The sequence below is a fragment of the Strix aluco genome, chromosome 24 (genome assembly GCF_031877795.1).
Source record: "Strix aluco isolate bStrAlu1 chromosome 24, bStrAlu1.hap1, whole genome shotgun sequence".
In the NCBI taxonomy this organism is placed as follows: domain Eukaryota; kingdom Metazoa; phylum Chordata; class Aves; order Strigiformes; family Strigidae; genus Strix; species Strix aluco.
The window spans coordinates 8,888,852-8,905,443 of NC_133954.1; the positions used below are offsets into that span (position 1 = coordinate 8,888,852).

The 16,592-nt window shown below is 59.5% G+C and overlaps 1 protein-coding gene and 1 long non-coding RNA gene across 3 annotated transcripts in view; both read left to right on the forward strand.

Annotated features, from left to right (window-relative positions):
* LASP1 (LIM and SH3 protein 1) overlaps window positions 1-11,782 on the forward strand; it is a 116,876-nt gene extending 105,094 nt beyond the window's left edge. For both annotated transcript variants that reach the window (XM_074849715.1, XM_074849714.1), the window contains 4 exons: window positions 5,162-5,269; window positions 8,258-8,414; window positions 8,541-8,629; window positions 8,902-11,782. In XM_074849715.1, coding sequence (XP_074705816.1) covers window positions 5,162-5,269; window positions 8,258-8,414; window positions 8,541-8,629; window positions 8,902-9,075 — 528 coding nt within the window. In that variant the 3' untranslated portion in view covers window positions 9,076-11,782. The remainder of the gene's footprint in view (window positions 1-5,161; window positions 5,270-8,257; window positions 8,415-8,540; window positions 8,630-8,901) is intronic.
* A 1,131-nt stretch (window positions 11,783-12,913) lies between these two features.
* LOC141934401 (uncharacterized) lies at window positions 12,914-14,121 on the forward strand. The gene is made up of 2 exons (XR_012626310.1): window positions 12,914-13,243; window positions 13,792-14,121. It is a non-coding gene; the product is annotated as an uncharacterized LOC141934401 (long non-coding RNA).
* Window positions 14,122-16,592: the final 2,471 nt, after the last annotated feature.

The window sequence follows — 16,592 nt, forward strand, 5'->3', positions numbered from 1 at the left end:
ATTGTAGGTTCCCGTCCTGTGGCTCCTTTTTCAAACTCTTAAAATGGGTGGTTTTGGGCACAGCCCTTCCTGCCAGAGGGTGGAGGCTCCCGTGGTGTGGGAGGCAGGTACCCATCTCCTGTCCCTCCTGCAGCCCTGCAGCTGGCACCTCAGGGAGCTGCTGGTGGCGTTGGGGATGTGGACACAAGCGGGGTTTAACTGCTTGAGCCGGGACCTGCGAGGGGTTGTCATGTGTGAAGGGCCGTTCTCGGGCTCCCTTTGGAGAACGCATGGATTCACCAGTCGTTGCTCTGCTTCCCATCGTGGAGGGAACGATGTCTCTGGGACCGTGAATTTTTGGGCCCCTCACTCCAAAAAGGCCATTGAATGACTCGAGCGTGTCCAGAGAAGGGCAACGGAGCTGGTGCAGGGTCTGGAGCACAGGTCTGATGGGGAGCGGCTGAGGGAACTGGGGGGGTTTAGTCTGGAGAAGAGGAGGCTGAGGGGAGACCTCCTGGCCCTCTGCAACTCCCTGAAAGGAGGGTGCAGAGAGGGGGGATGAGTCTCTTGAGCCAAGGAACCAGCGGCAGGCCAAGAGGGAATGGCCTCAAGCTGCGCCAGGGCAGGGTCAGACTGGCTCTTAGGAAGGATTTCTTTGCAGAAGGGGTTGTTGGGCGTTGGAATGGGCTGCCCAGGGCAGGGGGGGAGTCCCCATCCCTGGAGGGGTTGAAGAGTCGGGTTGAGCCAGCGCTGAGGGATCTGGTGGAGTTGGGAACGGTCAGGGTGAGGTTCATGGTTGGGCTGGAGGAGCTTCAAGGGCTTTTCCAACCGAGATGATTCTGGGATTCTGTGAATTGTGGATCCCATTTCATTACGATGGGATGAAGTATGGATGTGGCGCTGTCTGCCTCACTCAGCTCTTTAGTACGACGTGTAGCTGAAACGCGGCCACGAGCTGGAGTGACAGGAATGGGGATGTGAGTTGGCAGCTGGGGCAGGAGCGATGGATCTTTACAGCCCTTTGCACAGCGCTGAGCTGGTGCCCTGTGAAAGCTCGTCAGGAGGTACCGAACCGTGCGTTTCTGTCCCTCTTTGTCACCCAGGGTCACCTGCACTCCAGTTTCTGAGGGAGCAAAGGGAGCAGGACCCCAGCAGCGTGGCTGGAGCAAGGACTCGTGCCTCTCCAAGCGCAGCCTGTGCTGGCAGTGGGATTCCTCTGTGGTCGGGGGTCAGGGGTCACCTCTCCCCCCCTCCCCAGCACTGCCTGCCAGACGCCTGCCTACATACACAACCCGATGCCCCTATAAGGCCAGGGAGAAGCTGAAAGGTGCCTTGTCTGAACGTTTCCTCTCTCCTTTCCGGCCTTTTTGCTCAGCCCTGGCAGTGGCTGCAGCCCAGCAGGACCCGGCCGCTCCTGTGCCCAAGCCAGGAAGGGCCGTGGATCCTGTTAAATTGCAATTCCCCGTGCTGAGCGTGGGGACAATGTCTGCCCCGTGGCCTCCCCTGCTTCCTCCCAGCATCACCCCAGTGCTCTTGCCACGCTCTGATTTCTGTGGCCGGGCGTGCTGGGGTGTAGGAACCCCAGCGAGCTGGGAGCCTTGGACGTGTGTTTTGGGGGAGACCTGCCCCCACACACCAGCATCTTCCCCCATGACTCCAGGGTTGGGTTTGCCCCTGGGTCAGGTCCCCACCTGCAGTCAGGCATCCCCATATGGCATTTTTTTTTAGAGCCAAGTTCCTGTATCCTGGAAGTTAGAGGGGTAAAAAAACCCAAGGAAGGTGGAGGGGGTGGGATTTAGGAGGGTAAAAATACAGAACTTCTCAAAGGAACTGCTTAGCCTTGTGATTAGCTTCTCCCTTGGTGACTCTTTATCTTTCTAGCCTGGATTTCTTACAGCTCATCAACTTGTGTGTTTGCAGCCAGCGCGGGCACCCGGTGCCCCCTCCTCGGGGCTGGCTGGGCAGGAGGCTGCGGGATAAACCCTCTTCCTCCGAGCAGCATCTCCAGGCACAACGGCAGGGCCAGCATCCCACGCCCAGGCTGCAGAGCTCCCAAGGAAAACAGCCTTTATTGAAAGCAGAGCAGATAAAGGACAAACACGGCCCCTCTGCCTGCCTGTCGCTGCGGCTGAGCAGAGCGGGGCTGACTCACCCCCTCCTGATCCCCTGTCCGGGTGTGCGTCATCGCTTTTATGTCACAGCTCTGTTAACCTTCGGTTCCTCGTGCCCCGTGGTTCACACCTCGAGGCTGCTCCTTCCTAATCAGTGATGTTCAAGATACGTTCTCTACCGCAGCTAGCAAAAGTTGGTTTTTTTCTCCCTCTTACTGTTTCCAGCAAAAGGAGACTTCTGCCTTGAAACTGGTCTCGTGTCCTCTGCGCTTTGGCATCTTGATTGTGTTAATGTCCTCCCAGCGTGGCCTCTGCAGCCCGGTCCATTAAGCCTTTGCTTTCTAATGAAACATCGGAGTTAGAAATTTCACGTGGCTCATAGATTGTACCACCTATGGGAGGGTTTCTGTGACACCCCATGGCTGTGCTGAAGGTGTAGGGGCTGTGCTTCCAAAGCTTTCATTTCTCCTGGTTCGCAGGACAGGGAGAGGAAATGTTGTGTTTGTGAGCTGGGGTACCCCTGCAGCCACAGTGAGCTCCCGTGTGCCTGCCGGCACCCGGCGCAGAGCTGCTGTCTGGATCCCTTCCTGCTCCCCACAAAACCCTCGGAGCCGTGGGCGCTGTGGCCCCCTGAGCCGCCCCAGGCCAGCTGGGGTGGGGGCTGCACGGAGCTGGCCTGAGCCTGCAGCTCCTCTGCAGAATGGAAACCGCCGTGTCTGACTTTCCCTGGAGAGCTCTTGTTTCCCGTTTCTGGAGCAGAGCGGCGGCAGGAGCTGCTCCGTGCTGCGCTGGGTGCCCGCAGCCCTGGCTGGCTCCAGCACCGGGGGGGTCCGACCTGGGCACATCAGTGCGGCCCCAATGCTGCCTGCTGCTGCCTGCCCCTGCCTGCTGTGCCAGGGCCCGCGCTGGAGCCAGGCAAGGCCACGGGAAGCCCAGATGGCAGCAGAGGTGTGTCTTGGCTTCTCCAGAAGGTATTATCACATGTTTGGCAGCTTTTTCCTGAAAGGTGTTTCCAGGCCCAGCTGGACGTGCTGTCTGGATGGGAGGCAAATATGTGAGGTCTGAAGGAGTGTCTCTGTAGGAGTGTGTGTCGGGGAGAAATCGGCTTTATTCCGCCTCCTCCGCCGTGCTGCCGGTTCTCTGCGTCCGAGCTTTATCTTGGCACAGCACGTGAGCACGGCGCCAGTCCACAGGCAGAGCCCTCATCCTGCAAGCTCGCTCTTTGTGGGGCCAGCCCGGCTTCCCGACCGACTGTCCGTCTGTCTGGCAGGCTGCCGTCCTGCTGCGGGATGGGAAGGGTTACGGGAAGCTGCCTGCGCTGGCCAGACACGCTGATGTCTGGCCCCGTGTGCTGGGGTGAGCATTTCCCTTGCTCGGGGAGTGATGTGTCGGCTGCTCTCCCAGCCTGCTCCGTCAAAGAGTGCTCCTGCTCTGCTTCTCCCACCCCCAGCACCTCTGTCCCACTGCCCGCAGCCTCCCCCCGGCCCGAGGGGGTGGGCATCGGCCCCACGTTGCACCCGCAGAGCCGAGCTGCTGGGCCCAGGTTTGATCTGCTCCGTGAGAGGCGGTGGTGACCTTTCCATTGTAGGGACAACACACAACGTGACCGGGGGGGTGAATCCCCGGGAGGGGCAGCTTTGGCTGCACACTTGTAGGCTGCCACTGGACAGGCTCTTTGCTTCCCAGATAGGCAGAGGCAGCTCCTGACAGTCATTAGTGAAGGGCCAGATCCCCACAGAGAGGATGGAGGAGGTCGGGGTGTCTCTCTGCACGTCTGCTTCCCCCCCCATGAAAATGGGGCGTCTTTCTGGCCGCTCGGATCTGAAGTCAGCAAAGCTGCTGTGTTGGGGCGGGCCGGGCAGCTGGGTGCTGTTTCCTTCCCCGTTGGAGCCATCGAGTCAGCGGTTGGGTTTCAGCCTCTGCAGAAGCTGCTTCTGCTTCTGGGAGACACGGGTGGGTGGGAGCAGCGGTCCTGCGCAGAGCGGGGCCGGCTGGGACCAGGGACTGGGACCAGCAGCCCCCAGAGCTGAGGTGCTGAGGGCTGGGGAGCACATCTGGGCTCTCGCTGTGTGCTGTGAGAGCTCATCACTCTCTACGGCTCCCTGAAAGGACGTTGTAGAGAGGTTGGTGCTGGTCTCCTCTCACAGGGAATTAGTGACAGAACGAGAGGGAACGGCTTTAAACTGCAACAGGGGAGGGTCAGACTGGACATGAGGAAAAAATGTTTCCCCCAAAGAGTGGTCAGAGAGTGGAATAGGCTGCCCAGGGAGGGGGTGGAGTCCCCATCCCTGGGTGTGTTTAAGGGTGGTTTGGATGAGCTGTGGGGGGATGTGGGGTAGGGGAGAACTTGTAGAATCGGGCTGAGGGTTGGACTCGATGATCCCGAGGGTCTTTTCCAACCTGAATGATTCTGTGATTCTGTGTTAGCTCCCTCCTGGGAGAACTGGAAACCCCAGTCTTAAAGCTGTGTAGAGTTATATTAAAGAAAAAAAAAAAAAGCACAACAAAAAATGGGACTTTTCAGCTCCTGGGTGTGATGGGAAGGGATGCTGATGTCAGTGTCTGGCAAACAGAAATGAGGATGCTTGTTTTGCCGGCCTCCACCCTCCACCCTCTGGTTTCGTTATGGTCTTCTGGGTGTATTCCTTCCCAGAGGTGGCCAAACGTCCCCTGAGGTGGACGCGCTTTTGTAGGGGTGTAGCTCGTCCAGTGCTCGGGGCTCTCCAGCAGGCAGCTCGCCGTGGCTCAGTCGCTCCATGTACGTGACTTGGGCGCGCTGGTAGCCCACAGGAAATTCAAAGTAAATCTGAGTTACCCCAGCCCCCGCTGAAAGAGAAACGAGATCAGCAGATGCATAGGGAGTTGTCTGTGTGTTTCAGCTCTTGGCAATACCCCCTTTTGCGATTTCTGGGTATGTTGGGGGGTCTCCTGAGCAAGGCAGAGGCCCTGTTAGAAAGCTGCTGCATCTCATGAAGCATGTGGGTCACGGCGAGGAGCTGTTGCTGAATCCAGCTGCTGTGCACGCCAGCTTTCCCCCGTGTTTAAATCTGTTTTTTCATGTTTGTACCCAGATTCGCTACAAGGAGGAGTTTGAGAAGAACAAGGGGAAAGGCTTTAGCGTGGTGGCTGACACCCCGGAGCTGCAGAGAATCAAAAAGACTCAGGATCAGATCAGCAACGTGAGTAGCTTCTAATCTCCGTGTGTGATATTGCCGTGACCTTCCTCCCGCCGGGGGAGGCTGCGGGGGGCTCTGCATCTCGGCAGCCTGGCAGCGTTCATTCTCCAGCGTGTTTGCCCGGGCATCTTGCGACCCTCTTGCACCTCTCCCAGCTCCTCCGTGCTGGCAGATGCTGCAGCCGGATCGAGAGGGGCATCCAAGTCCCGAGGAGCTCAAGTCCACGCTGACTGTGAGAAGCAAGAAGGGGAGCAGCGGAGCGTGGCGTTTGGTGGGGGCAGCCGTGGCCTGGGGACAGCCCCTGGTTGTCACCGTAACCCGCAGCGTGGGCAGCGCTCACTGGCTGGGGCCAGCCCCACGCTGCTGCCCCTGAGGGACCCCCGTCCCTCGCACGCTCTCCCTGGTTTGGGTCTGCGTGTGGAAGCGTCGGCCAAAGGCACAGCTCTTCCTCCTGTCCCTTTGCAGCTGGGACCGTCCTCTGCCAGGCTCCGCTTGCCCTGACCCCTCCTGACACCCGCAAAGCCCCTTCCAGCCGTCCGGCTGTCGGGCCCCTTGGCTGCAGCTGCTGCTGTTGGTTTGTGCCAAGGCTGCGGACAGTCCCCAGGGTCCCTCCAGCTGCTGTCACCTGCCCTGAGGGTAGGACAGGCAGCGTCAGCCGCTTTCCCACCTACAGCCCACCGGAGCAGCCTTGCAGGGAGCTCCTCGAGGTCCCTTGGCCGTACACAGCTTCCCTCCCGCCGCCATCCCGCCTCTGCGCTGACGCCGAGGGGTTGCACAGCACCATCTCCATCCTCCCGTGACCTTCCGGAAGGGGAGATCCTGTCTGCAAGAGCCTCAGCTCTTCCATTTCCAAAAATTACATTTAAAACCCTGCCTAAGTTCAGCGGCAGCTCGCGCTTCACCCAGCAGCCTCCATCCACATCCAGGTGCTGGTGGCAGCCGTGGACGCCCGTGCGTTGCCATGGCAAACGAGGAGGATGCACGCTCGCACGTATAGCTGCGGCACTGGGTGCGGCCGATTGGGGGGGGGGGGGTGTTATATCTGTCCCCTGCCCAAACTCAACCCTGCGCTCCCAGGTGATGCAGCGCAGGAGCCCGCGGGAGCATCTGCCTTCAGCAGAGCGCAGGGAGTTAATTAACCTTTCGCCGGTAGCGAAAGTCACGCGTGTTCCTTATCAGACACCCCGGAGCTGTGGGGAAGGCCGGCTTCTCCCTGACCACTAAACCCCCCCCTGGAGCTTTGCAGCTTTGTGTGAGAAACCTCTTGGGCGTCCACTCGACGGGCGGCTTCTGCGAGCTCCTCCCCTGCTTCCAGCTCTGCAGGGCCCTGAGCTGCTCTCGCTTTTCCATCCCTGCCTCGGAGACAAAGCCCCTGGGGTGGGAGCTGCTGGCTGCTCCCCCCAGCATGGCCGGGGAGGCGGCGGGGGGGGAAGGTCTGTGCTTGCAGGGAGAGGGAGGCGGGTGCCTGCGCCCACAGTGGGAGCTGGCAGACGCAAACAGGGGAATGCCCAGTGGGGCAGGAGGAGGTTGTTTATTCCCTCTTCTGATCCCATTGAGCAGGTCTCTGGCAAGCACTGGTCTCTCCTGGGGGAGCTGCGGGATGTCACCTGCACACCCAACCCCAGGACAGCGGGGGCTGGGGAAGGCAACGGACCTGGCTGGAAGATTTTCCCTGAGGGGCAGCTTTTCGGTGGGGTGTGAGCTGGCAGATGAGCACAGCTTCCCTGCCGTGGCGCGGGGCTCTTACAGAAAGCACCTCTCTGTTTTTGGGGTTTTTTTTGAGAGAGAATCTGTGGAGATTTGGGGGGCATTAAATAACACAGCAGAGAGATGAGGCCGTGTCCCTCTGCTTGGTCCCTTTCACCCTCTCTCGGCCGTGGTAGCGTTTTTCAGCAGCTTCCCCATGAGCATGTGGCTGCCAGCCTGGGGCTGCAGTGACCCACTTCATAAAGACCCAGAAACAAACCCACGCTCCCTGCAGAAAGCCCGGCTCAGCACGCAGCGGGTTCATTCCCGGGGGTGCAGCTGGGTGGGCACACGGGCAGCAAAGTTGGGCGGGGGGGGGCTGCCCAGCATGGCTGCACTTGCTGGGGCCCCGATGCAGCATGGAGGAGCCCCAAACCACCCCGTGGTGCTGCCCGTGGGGAAACCCTCCCGGCAGCGGAGCTGTGCAAAGCCTGAGCCTTGGACTGCCTGAAGCGGGGGGAGCGGGGTGCTCCCCCCGGGGGGTCCTTCCCAGGAGGGGGGGGCTCTGCTCTGGGCTCTGCCTCCTGCCTGCACCGAGAGCCTGCTGTAGTGCCCTTCAGTAAATAACTGTTTAACCAGCAGACAAATGGGCTCCAGGTGCTTTCCGATGGCAATGCATTCATTAACACAAGTGGCTATTAATTTTTACACCCACACCCAGGCAGTTGGGTTAACCGCTGGGGGCGGGGGGGCCCTCTGTGCTGGCTGCGGGGGGAGGCTCGGTCCGATGCAGCTGGTGTGTTTGGTGGTATCTGCCTTGAGTCTCCTTCAGCAAAACCCCCGAGGCCCTCTCAGGCTTCAGTTAAAGAGAGATCTGGGGGTAGATGTTGGAGCGGTACCTCCGCAGCACCCACTGAACCTGGCGGGGGGGACTTGCTCCGTGCTCCTGCAGCCTGGGGGCTTGGGAGCCTGGTCTTGAATCTCACCCACGCCTGAAAAAATTGCATCTCCCACCCACAGGACGCTTAAACCTCCTCCTTTCTGTGCCACAAAGGGGTCTGAGCAAACGTCCCCGTGGCCTGGGGGACATGTGGGGGAAGAAGCCCCCCTGGGACTGCTGGGGAGGCTGTGAGGTGGCTGGTGTCGAGTCCTCGCTGGCAAAAAAAATGAGCTGGGACGAGGTGAAGGACGTTGCTGACGCCGAAGGGCTGTAGGAGCTGCTGCCAGTGCTGGGGCCGGGCTCAGCCTCGTGGCCAGCGCGGCAGGGCTGCGCTCTGACCTCCTCTTCCTCTCCTGTCGCTGCAGATAAAATACCATGAAGAGTTCGAGAGGAGCAGGATGGGCCCAAGTCCCAGCGAGGGCGCTGAGCTGGAGCGCAGGAACTCCCAGGAGAGCACCAATTACCGGAGACCCGCAGAGCAGCAGCATCAACCGTCTCATCACGTCCAACCCAGCAACCCAGGTAAGGCGGGGGGCGAGGGGGCTGCGGGCACTGCCGACAGCTCTTTGCGAGGGGCTTTGCTGTGTCCCCCACGTCCCAGCACCAGCTCCGGGTAACGGACCCCATCTGTCCCCCCCCCCCCCCCAGGCTACCAGCAGCCGTCGTCTCAGTCCTACGGCTACAAGGAGCCTGCGGCACCGGCCTCGACACAGCGCAACGCTCCTTCTGGAGGGGGGGTAAGTACAGCCCCGGGGCTCACAGCCCCAACACCAGCCCCCCCCGGGGTCCCACCCCCTGTGCGGGGGAAGCGCAGGTTTGTAGCGCTGGGTGCCTGGTTTCCACTTTCACAGCTACTGCTGGCACCGGTGTCCCTGCGCGGTGCCTGGTGAGAACCTCCTGGATCCATCACAGCTCCCTGCCCCGGGAACCCCCCACGGACGGCAGCTCTGTCCATCCGGGGCAGGGCCCGGGGAGGGTCTGCACCCACTGACCCCTCTTCTCCCCACAGAAGCGTTTCCGCGCTGTCTACGATTACAACGCGGCCGACGAAGACGAGGTCTCCTTCCAGGACGGCGACACCATCATCAACGTGCAGCAGATCGACGACGGGTGGATGTACGGCACGGTGGAGCGCACGGGCGACACGGGCATGCTCCCCGCCAACTACGTGGAGGCCATCTGAGCGGCGGGAGGGGACGGGGCCCGTGGCTGACAGCCGAGCCCCCAGCCCGCGCCGGCCCCCCCGTGTGTGTGTGCGTTTCTCTGTCCCAGCATCCCTTATCCCACCCGCTCCGGCATCGCCCGCCGGAGCCGCATCCTGACATCTCGGTTACTCTGTGTTTCTGCAGCCGTCTCCGGTTTCTCTTGCCAATTTAGCTTCGTTCTAGCTCTGTCGGGACTGAGGGACTGTCTGCAAGGGATGTTGGGGGCTCGAGAGACCAAACCGCCACAGCTTTCCTTCTCCTTCGGTCTCTCTCCTCTCCAGCCCTCCCGGGCGCTCCGGTGTTTCCTGGCTGGGGGAAGCAGCCAGAGTTGCCGGGACCCCAGCAAAGGGGGGAGGAGACCGTCTTAGGACCAAATTCCCCCCACTCTGGCGGGGATGGGCGATGTCTGCGTGGACGAGGTGGGGGATGCTTGTCCCAAGAGCTGCCCTGGGCTGACAGGAGGGATGGGCTGGCAGCCTCCACCCTGCACCGCTCGGGTTCTGGCTTGTCCCATTGCTTCTCCCGGCTCCTCTGTGCCGTGTTTCCATTCAGTCTTCGCTCCCTTCAGTCCTCAAAACAGAAAAACGTTCGCAATTAAAATCTTAAGCTAAATCTTTCTCCTTGGGATTCAGAGCGGCTGCTCTGGACAGGCCTGGAGGCAGCTCTTGCTGCTTCTGCCTGGGGCTCTGGCTTCTTCCTTCCGCCTCCCCGATCCCTCCGGGGCTGAGCCGGGGCCGTGCTGGTGCGGAAACGGAGCAGCCGCAGCGTTGCTTCGCCCAGAGGCTGCTGCTCCCGTGCGAGGGCTGGAGATGGGCCGGGCTCCCCACTCCTCTGCGCTGGGGGGGAGCACTGTGACACCAAGACCTCAAGTCCCCCCTGCAGTTCCGGCTTTTTTTGGGGGTCCCCTGGGCCCCACCTGCCGGGGCAGCCTCTTCCTCTTAGTGCTCGCTCCCCAAATTCACCCAGAATCTTCCTGATTTTCTCTTGCTGCTGCCAGGCTGAAGGGACCCTCCTGAGCCCTCCACCGGCTGGGCAGATGGTCTGGGGAGCCGGCAGGATCAGCCCCCATCCCTGTGCCTCTTCTGAGCCACGTGTGAAAGATCCTCCCCCTCTGCCACCACGCTAGGGACCGTCCTGGGTGACTGTCCCCTCTGGCAGCTCGGTCTTGAGTGGCAGAGACCGGGGTTTGGCACCCCGAACCACCCTGCGCCTCTTGTTGGTCCCCAGCAAGACACAGGATCACATTGTGGACCAAAATCTGGCAGCACATCCCTGTCCCCTTCTTCTTTGGGCTCCGAAGGTCCCAGAGCTGGACAGGGACAGGTATAACTGGAAGCCTGTGCGGGGAGGGTGGGGGCAGGATGCTCTTCTCCCAGGTCACAGAAGCCGAACATGGGGGTGGTGGTGATGCCGTCGTGCTGCCTCCAGCTCTCCTGCAGCCCCCTGCCCGCTCACAGCCCCGGCTCTGCCCGGACCACAGGGATGGTGCAGCCAGAGGGGTCCATCCCCTTGCCGGGCTGCTCCGGGCTTGGGCTACGCTTCCAAGGGGAAGCTGCTGCTTTTTCTATTCCCAAAGGAAAAGAGGGAATTTAGGGACCAAAGCGACCAAGTTGAGACGTTCCTTGGCTCTGGGGACACGTCCTGGGGGACGGTCTCACGGAGAGGGAGAGGATCCCACCGCCTCGTGCTTGCGGTCCCCTTTCTCAGTGCACACGGGGCTGCAGGGCTTGTTCGTGGATGGTGCTGGGGACGGGGTGACTGGAGTCGGGGTGACCGGAGTTGGGGGCTGCTGCAGCAAACGCTGTTCTGGCCGGGAGGGGGTTCCAGCAGGGCAGAGACCCGCTGGGAGGGCGGGAGCCGGGGAGAGGGGAGCGTTTTGCTCCTGGCTTGTTCCCCAGTTGGCTGCAACGGGACGGGGGGAGAGTGATGGGGACTCCTGGCACCGTCATCCCCTCGGGGTGAAAACAGGACCCCGGAAGCTGCCAGGATGGGCTTTACGGGATGGGAATCCCGGTTGGTGCTAAAACAAGCGAGCACAAGAGCAGGGGACGGGGGGTGGCTGGGCAGGGGGGAGTCCGCATCCCCCTGCTAATCCTCTTCTTAATCACGTTCTTGTCTGGGAATGGGGGGGGGGGAGTATCAATGTGAATAAACCGTTTTTTAATGGACCAAATAACACAGGCAATTAGGTTTTGGTATACAGACCTTTTTTTAATGCTACCTTGAAACCATTGTCCTAATTCTCCCCTCCCAGGCCCTGCCTCTTCTCCCCTGCCATGGGAAACAAACCTCTTACTGCTTGATTTCTGCCTTTTCTCTTGACTTATGCACTTTTTTGCCTTTTTTCATAGCTGAAAAGCACCTAAACCTGTATTTAAAATAAATAAATAAATAAAATAGTAAAAAAAAACAAAAGAAGAAAAATTAAAAGCTAAATTGCTTCTCATCATGTGTAAAATAGATCCCGTCCATCCCAGCTTCCCCGGTTGCGTCTCAGTGCCGAGCTTAGAACGTGTTTTCTTCCGGATCCGTTGCTTGATTGTGTACTCCTTCCCGTCGGGTTGAGCACCCACCAATAAAAAAACGTTATTTGGCCTTTTTAATCGAACCATCGAATGGAACAAACCAACCGATTCTCTTCCCGGTTTACTCGAATTAAAAATAAAATTATAATTTTTACCTGCCGATGGTGCTGGGTTCGATTGTGGTCACTTTTCTGGCTGTTTTCCTGCTCCTTTTGGACACGGTGGGGATCTCGGGTCTGGGGGAGGCTGCCAGAGCCGGGGTCCTCATGTCTGCCTGGCTGCCCTGGGAGTGGGAGACGCTGGGAACCCACCTGGGACGCAGCTTCTTGGCTCATCCCTTGCTCTCAGTGTGGCTGGAAGCCAAGGGATGCACTTGGAGCGTTCAGAGCCTGGCTGCAGCGTGTCTGGCTCATGTGCTGCGGCCACCCCGGAGATCGGCCTTGAAATTCATCCCTGAACCACGTTGGAGAAACCCTCGTGGAGGCGCAGGCGATGCCTCCCTGCTTGCTGACCCGCTTCGGGGTCTTGCTCCGGGAGGCCAGAGGCTGGGTACAGCGTGGGTCTGGGATCTGCTGGGGTTCAGGTGCGCTGGTGGCCGCTCTGAGGCCAGACCCCCACAGGGAAATGCTCAGCTTTGCTGCGGGCATCGTAGCAAGGGCACCGGGTCCCGGCTTCCCCCGACCTCTCCGGCAACGCAGCTCCGCGACAGCCGGGTCCTCCGGACCCAGCCAGCCCTGGTGCTCCGGGCGCAGCTGGCGACGGCTTAGCTCGGCCGCTGCAGCCTCTCAAGGTGGGATTTTCAGCAATTTACACTGTTCAGCAGTGGGAAAAGAAAATCTTGAAGGTGTTGGGGATAACAGTGTTATTTGCATCAACAGCACTAGCCAAAAAAATTTAAAATAGAACTGCTCCGTGGCTGTTGCTGCTCACTTAAAACCGTGTTGCTTTAAACCGTGCTGAAGCAGGTGGTGTGACACTGAAGGCAAAGGACGCTGCGTACCCCAGACCCTGAAAGGTGAGAGTCCAGAGCAGTCCTGACTGATCGCCACGGCTTTGTGATGCCCAAAGCTCATCTTTGCTTCTTCCCCCATAGGGTGGGCCCCTCCCCAGCTGCAAACAGGGGTCACATCATCGTAAGCACCCCCTAAACCGGGCAGCAGTTTGGGTAGGAAGAAGCAGGGCTGAAGCAGGTGGTGCCTCCTGGGAGCCCCACTCTGGGCTGAGCGAGGGCTCCGCCGCCCGGGCGAGGCCGAAGCCCCCTCTGACCGCCTGTCTTTGTCCCTTTATTTTCTGCCTGCCTGCAGGAAAGCGGCTCCGTCAGCTCCGGCATCATCTCTCCATCCTGAGCAGAGCGAGAGCCGTGCTCCGGCTGGGAGGGGAGGGAGGACGCAGCGGCTGAGCCGCGGGGGCTGGCGAGCGAAGGAGCATCCCCTCTCCACGCCGCGGGGAGCCCGGCAGCCCCCGCCCCACCGGCTCCTCGCTCGCCATGCTGGATATTTTCATCCTGATGTTTTTTGCCATCATCGGCCTGGTGATCCTCTCCTACATCATTTACATGCTCTAGAGCGATGCCGGGGAAGATGCGGCTCAGCATCAGCCTCGCAATTGAAGCATCGTCCAGGTGAGCCGGCTGCTCCTCGTCCCACCAGGATTTAATTTCTGGGGAGAAACATGTCCGGGGAGAGGGGGGAGAGGGGATAATTTGGGGTTTAATGCTGTTGTCTGGCTGCTGGTCCCTCTGCCTGGCTGAGGCAGCCGAGCTCAGGGCTGGAAGGAGGGCACCAGGGTTTATTTTACAAATCAGGCCACCTCGCCGGCTGAAACGTGCCCCGGCTGTTGTGTGGCCACTGGGTTCTCCCTGCGGGCTCCCTCAGCCCCTTCCCGTCTGGAAAAGCTGCTCTTCACCTTTTATAGTGGCGCAGCACGAACGTGGGGCTTTTGTTCCCAAGAGGGAGAGAAATAAAACAGCTTAGGGGAGAAGCAAGAAGGGATCCCAGTTACATCATTTTAAAGGAGGCCAAGGGGGGGGTCCCGCTGCCTCTGCCCCTCCCCGTGCCGGGTGAAGGGGGATTTGCTGCTGCTGCCTGTGCTCCCCCCACTGCCGTGCCCGCCCGGGTGTCCCGCAGCTCTCGGCCCAGCTCAGCCCAGTCTCTCCTTTCTCTCCCGCAGCCACCGCCTGGGCCGTCTCCCTCGGAGCCTTCTGGAAAAGCGTTAACGCTCGGCGAGGAACCGGCTGCCCAAGGCGGAGCGAGGGGCGTTGCGGAGGGGGCCGAGCTGGCACGGCCCAGGGGGGGCGAAGGAGGGAAATGGGGTGGCTGGGGCGAGGGGACGTCCCGCTGCTGGGGCGGGGGTGCGAAGGGTCCTGCCCCCTGCCGCCCCGGGTGGCTTAGCCCCCTGGGATGAGCGCTTCCGAGGTCGGTTGGTTGGGTTTTCTTTTTGAAAAGCACTTATATTTTTAACGAAAAATGTTGAAGGAAATGAAATAAAGAGGAACGAGACCGGAGAGTGAACGTGTCTGCTGGTGTTGGCTCTGCCAAAACGTGCCCCTGGGCACTGACCGCGGGGCCGGGGCACACACGGCTCCGGGAGCAAACTCTGCTTCTGTGGAGAGACGGGGGGCACCCCGAGAACAACGAGATCCCCCCAAACCCTGCCGAGACACCTCTGCGTCCCCGGGGGGGTCCTGACCTGGGACTGGGGGTCCGAACCAGGCTCTGCCCCACACTCAGGTCCCCTCACAGGTTCAGGGAAGCTCTGGGAGGTCTCAGTCAATATCAGCGTAGAAAAAGGAACTTTCTTAATATGATGGAAATTTCTGTGGGATGGAAAGAACATTTCAGAGCTTAATTTCTCCCAGCTTGGAGAGGTCTGGGGAGGTATTTGGGGCCTCAGGAGAATTTTTCCTGTCCTTTTATGAAGCCCTGCATCCATCCCTGCCCTTACACTGTCAGTCACAAGCAAAGCTCTTTCCCAGCTGAAAGTTTCATCCTCCTAGAAGAGAAAATTTTCATATGCCTGGTCTATCCTGGGAATATTTTTTTTTTTTCTAAGCACCTGAAATATCTGTAATGGGGAAAACTGCTCATGCCCTGTCAGTTAACCATGGCACCATCACACAAGTGGGCACGAGAGAACAGGCTCCAGTGAGCGCGGGGGCTGCGCGGGCACTGCCGGAGTACGCGGCAACTGGTCGATGAGACTTTCGGAAGATGGTGTTTACAGAAAGAAGAGGGATTTCAGAGTCTGGGAATGCTGGATGTGGTTAGTGTTGCCAGCTGAATACTCGACACTGCAATTTCCTGTTAGTAAAACTCCCGAGAGAAACACAAAGTTGGTGACTTTGGTCTCAAGTGTGTTCTCGGTGCTCTGGCCTCCCTCGCCGCTGAGCCCTGGAGATGTGGAAAAGCTTCTCACTCCACCACCAAATATAGTTGAAAATCAGAAGCTTGAAATATTCCGGGAGGAATTTCTTCAAGCATAAGTCATGTTCTCAATAACCTCCACTTGGTGAGTCTGTATCTGATATCAACATCTGCAGTGATTAAGAGAGAGTGAGTAACGAGGAATGCATGGAATGGAAACTCAGCTGAGTGTGAAACCAGGAACAATAATTTTCTCTCACTCTGAAGGCTCCTCTCCCCTCGGAGGGCCTTACAAACCCGCCAGCTATGCACAACAATCCCTTCCGCCGTGCCCCAAACCGGCCAGCGCCGCGCTGGGAGGTGAAGCGACCCAGCCCAGCAGCTGAGGACTGCAAAGGGGTTGGAAGCTCTGGGCAGGAGCGGTGTTTGCAGCCGGACCGAGGGCCGCAGCGGCCGGGGACAGCTCTTTAGCCGATGGGATACGGCGCTCCGCAGCTCAGACTGCAGTCAGGGTGCGGCCCTGCGCTCAAAAGAGCTCCCCTGGCACAGGGGGAATTTTGCTTCTCGTCCTGGGAGGGTTTTATCGACTCCCCACGGCAGCAGTTCAAATTTGGCAGCAGAAGAAAAAGCACTGTTTGCTCAAGTATCACTGTCCCAGCTCCCCCCCCCCCGTGCGCAGCGCTGCCCGGGGGCTCCCCACCCGGACGCCATTAGCCCGGCGGTGGTTAACTGCGAGAGACGATCGGAGGGTGATATCGGGGAAGGAGGCTGCAAGGGCTGGTGTCGTTTTCCAGTTCAAACAAAACTGGTTTGGGAAGCACCGCTTTGGTGGGCTTGAGCTTTGAGGAGGAAAGGCCTTGTCTGGTGGAAACGCTGGCGCGTGCGTGAGCACTGCGAAAACGAACGGCAAACACTTGCTGAGCTGTTGTGTGTGTAAGAAAAAGAGCGGGTAATAATAATTAATAGTGCCATCAGTATTTCACAATTGGCAGCCGCCTAAAGCTTGTGTTCCTGGAGGATCTGCTGCGAGAGCGAGCGAGCGCCGGCAGAGCTGACATTTCAGCTTTGTTGGCTGCTGCCAGGGAATCAAAGAACTCACTTTTCCTGTGTCGCCGCGCTCGCATAATGGCATCCCTTGTGACGGGCTGTAATTTATTGCCGCTGTGTCCGCGGCCCCGGGAGACGAGACGGACACGGGCAGAGAAGCTACACCAAGGCTTTGTGTCGCAGCACGGCGAAGCTGCCTTACGCACCAGCAAGAGCCCGGCCCGGGGAGCCGCGGTGATGCAGGGCTGCATTATCCCAGATTCCATCCGTTGGGGTTATTTATTGGTAGCGATTCCTGTGGAGGAAGGGAGGGACAGTCAGCGAGCTGGGCTGTAGCATTCCGCCTCAGCGGCTTCTCGGTGGCAGTTCCCTGTCGCTGCACAAGTCTGGTTTGTCGTATTTTGAGGTCATTAGGGACGTGTTTGGAGGCATTCGGTTCACTGACCAGATAGCAGAGTCTTGCATTTTCAGACATTTCACTGCTTACTTCAGATGTAAGACGTAGTCGCAGCACAACTGTAGTATTGCAGCGTGCTCTTAAATATAACCTTCAAACAGCGA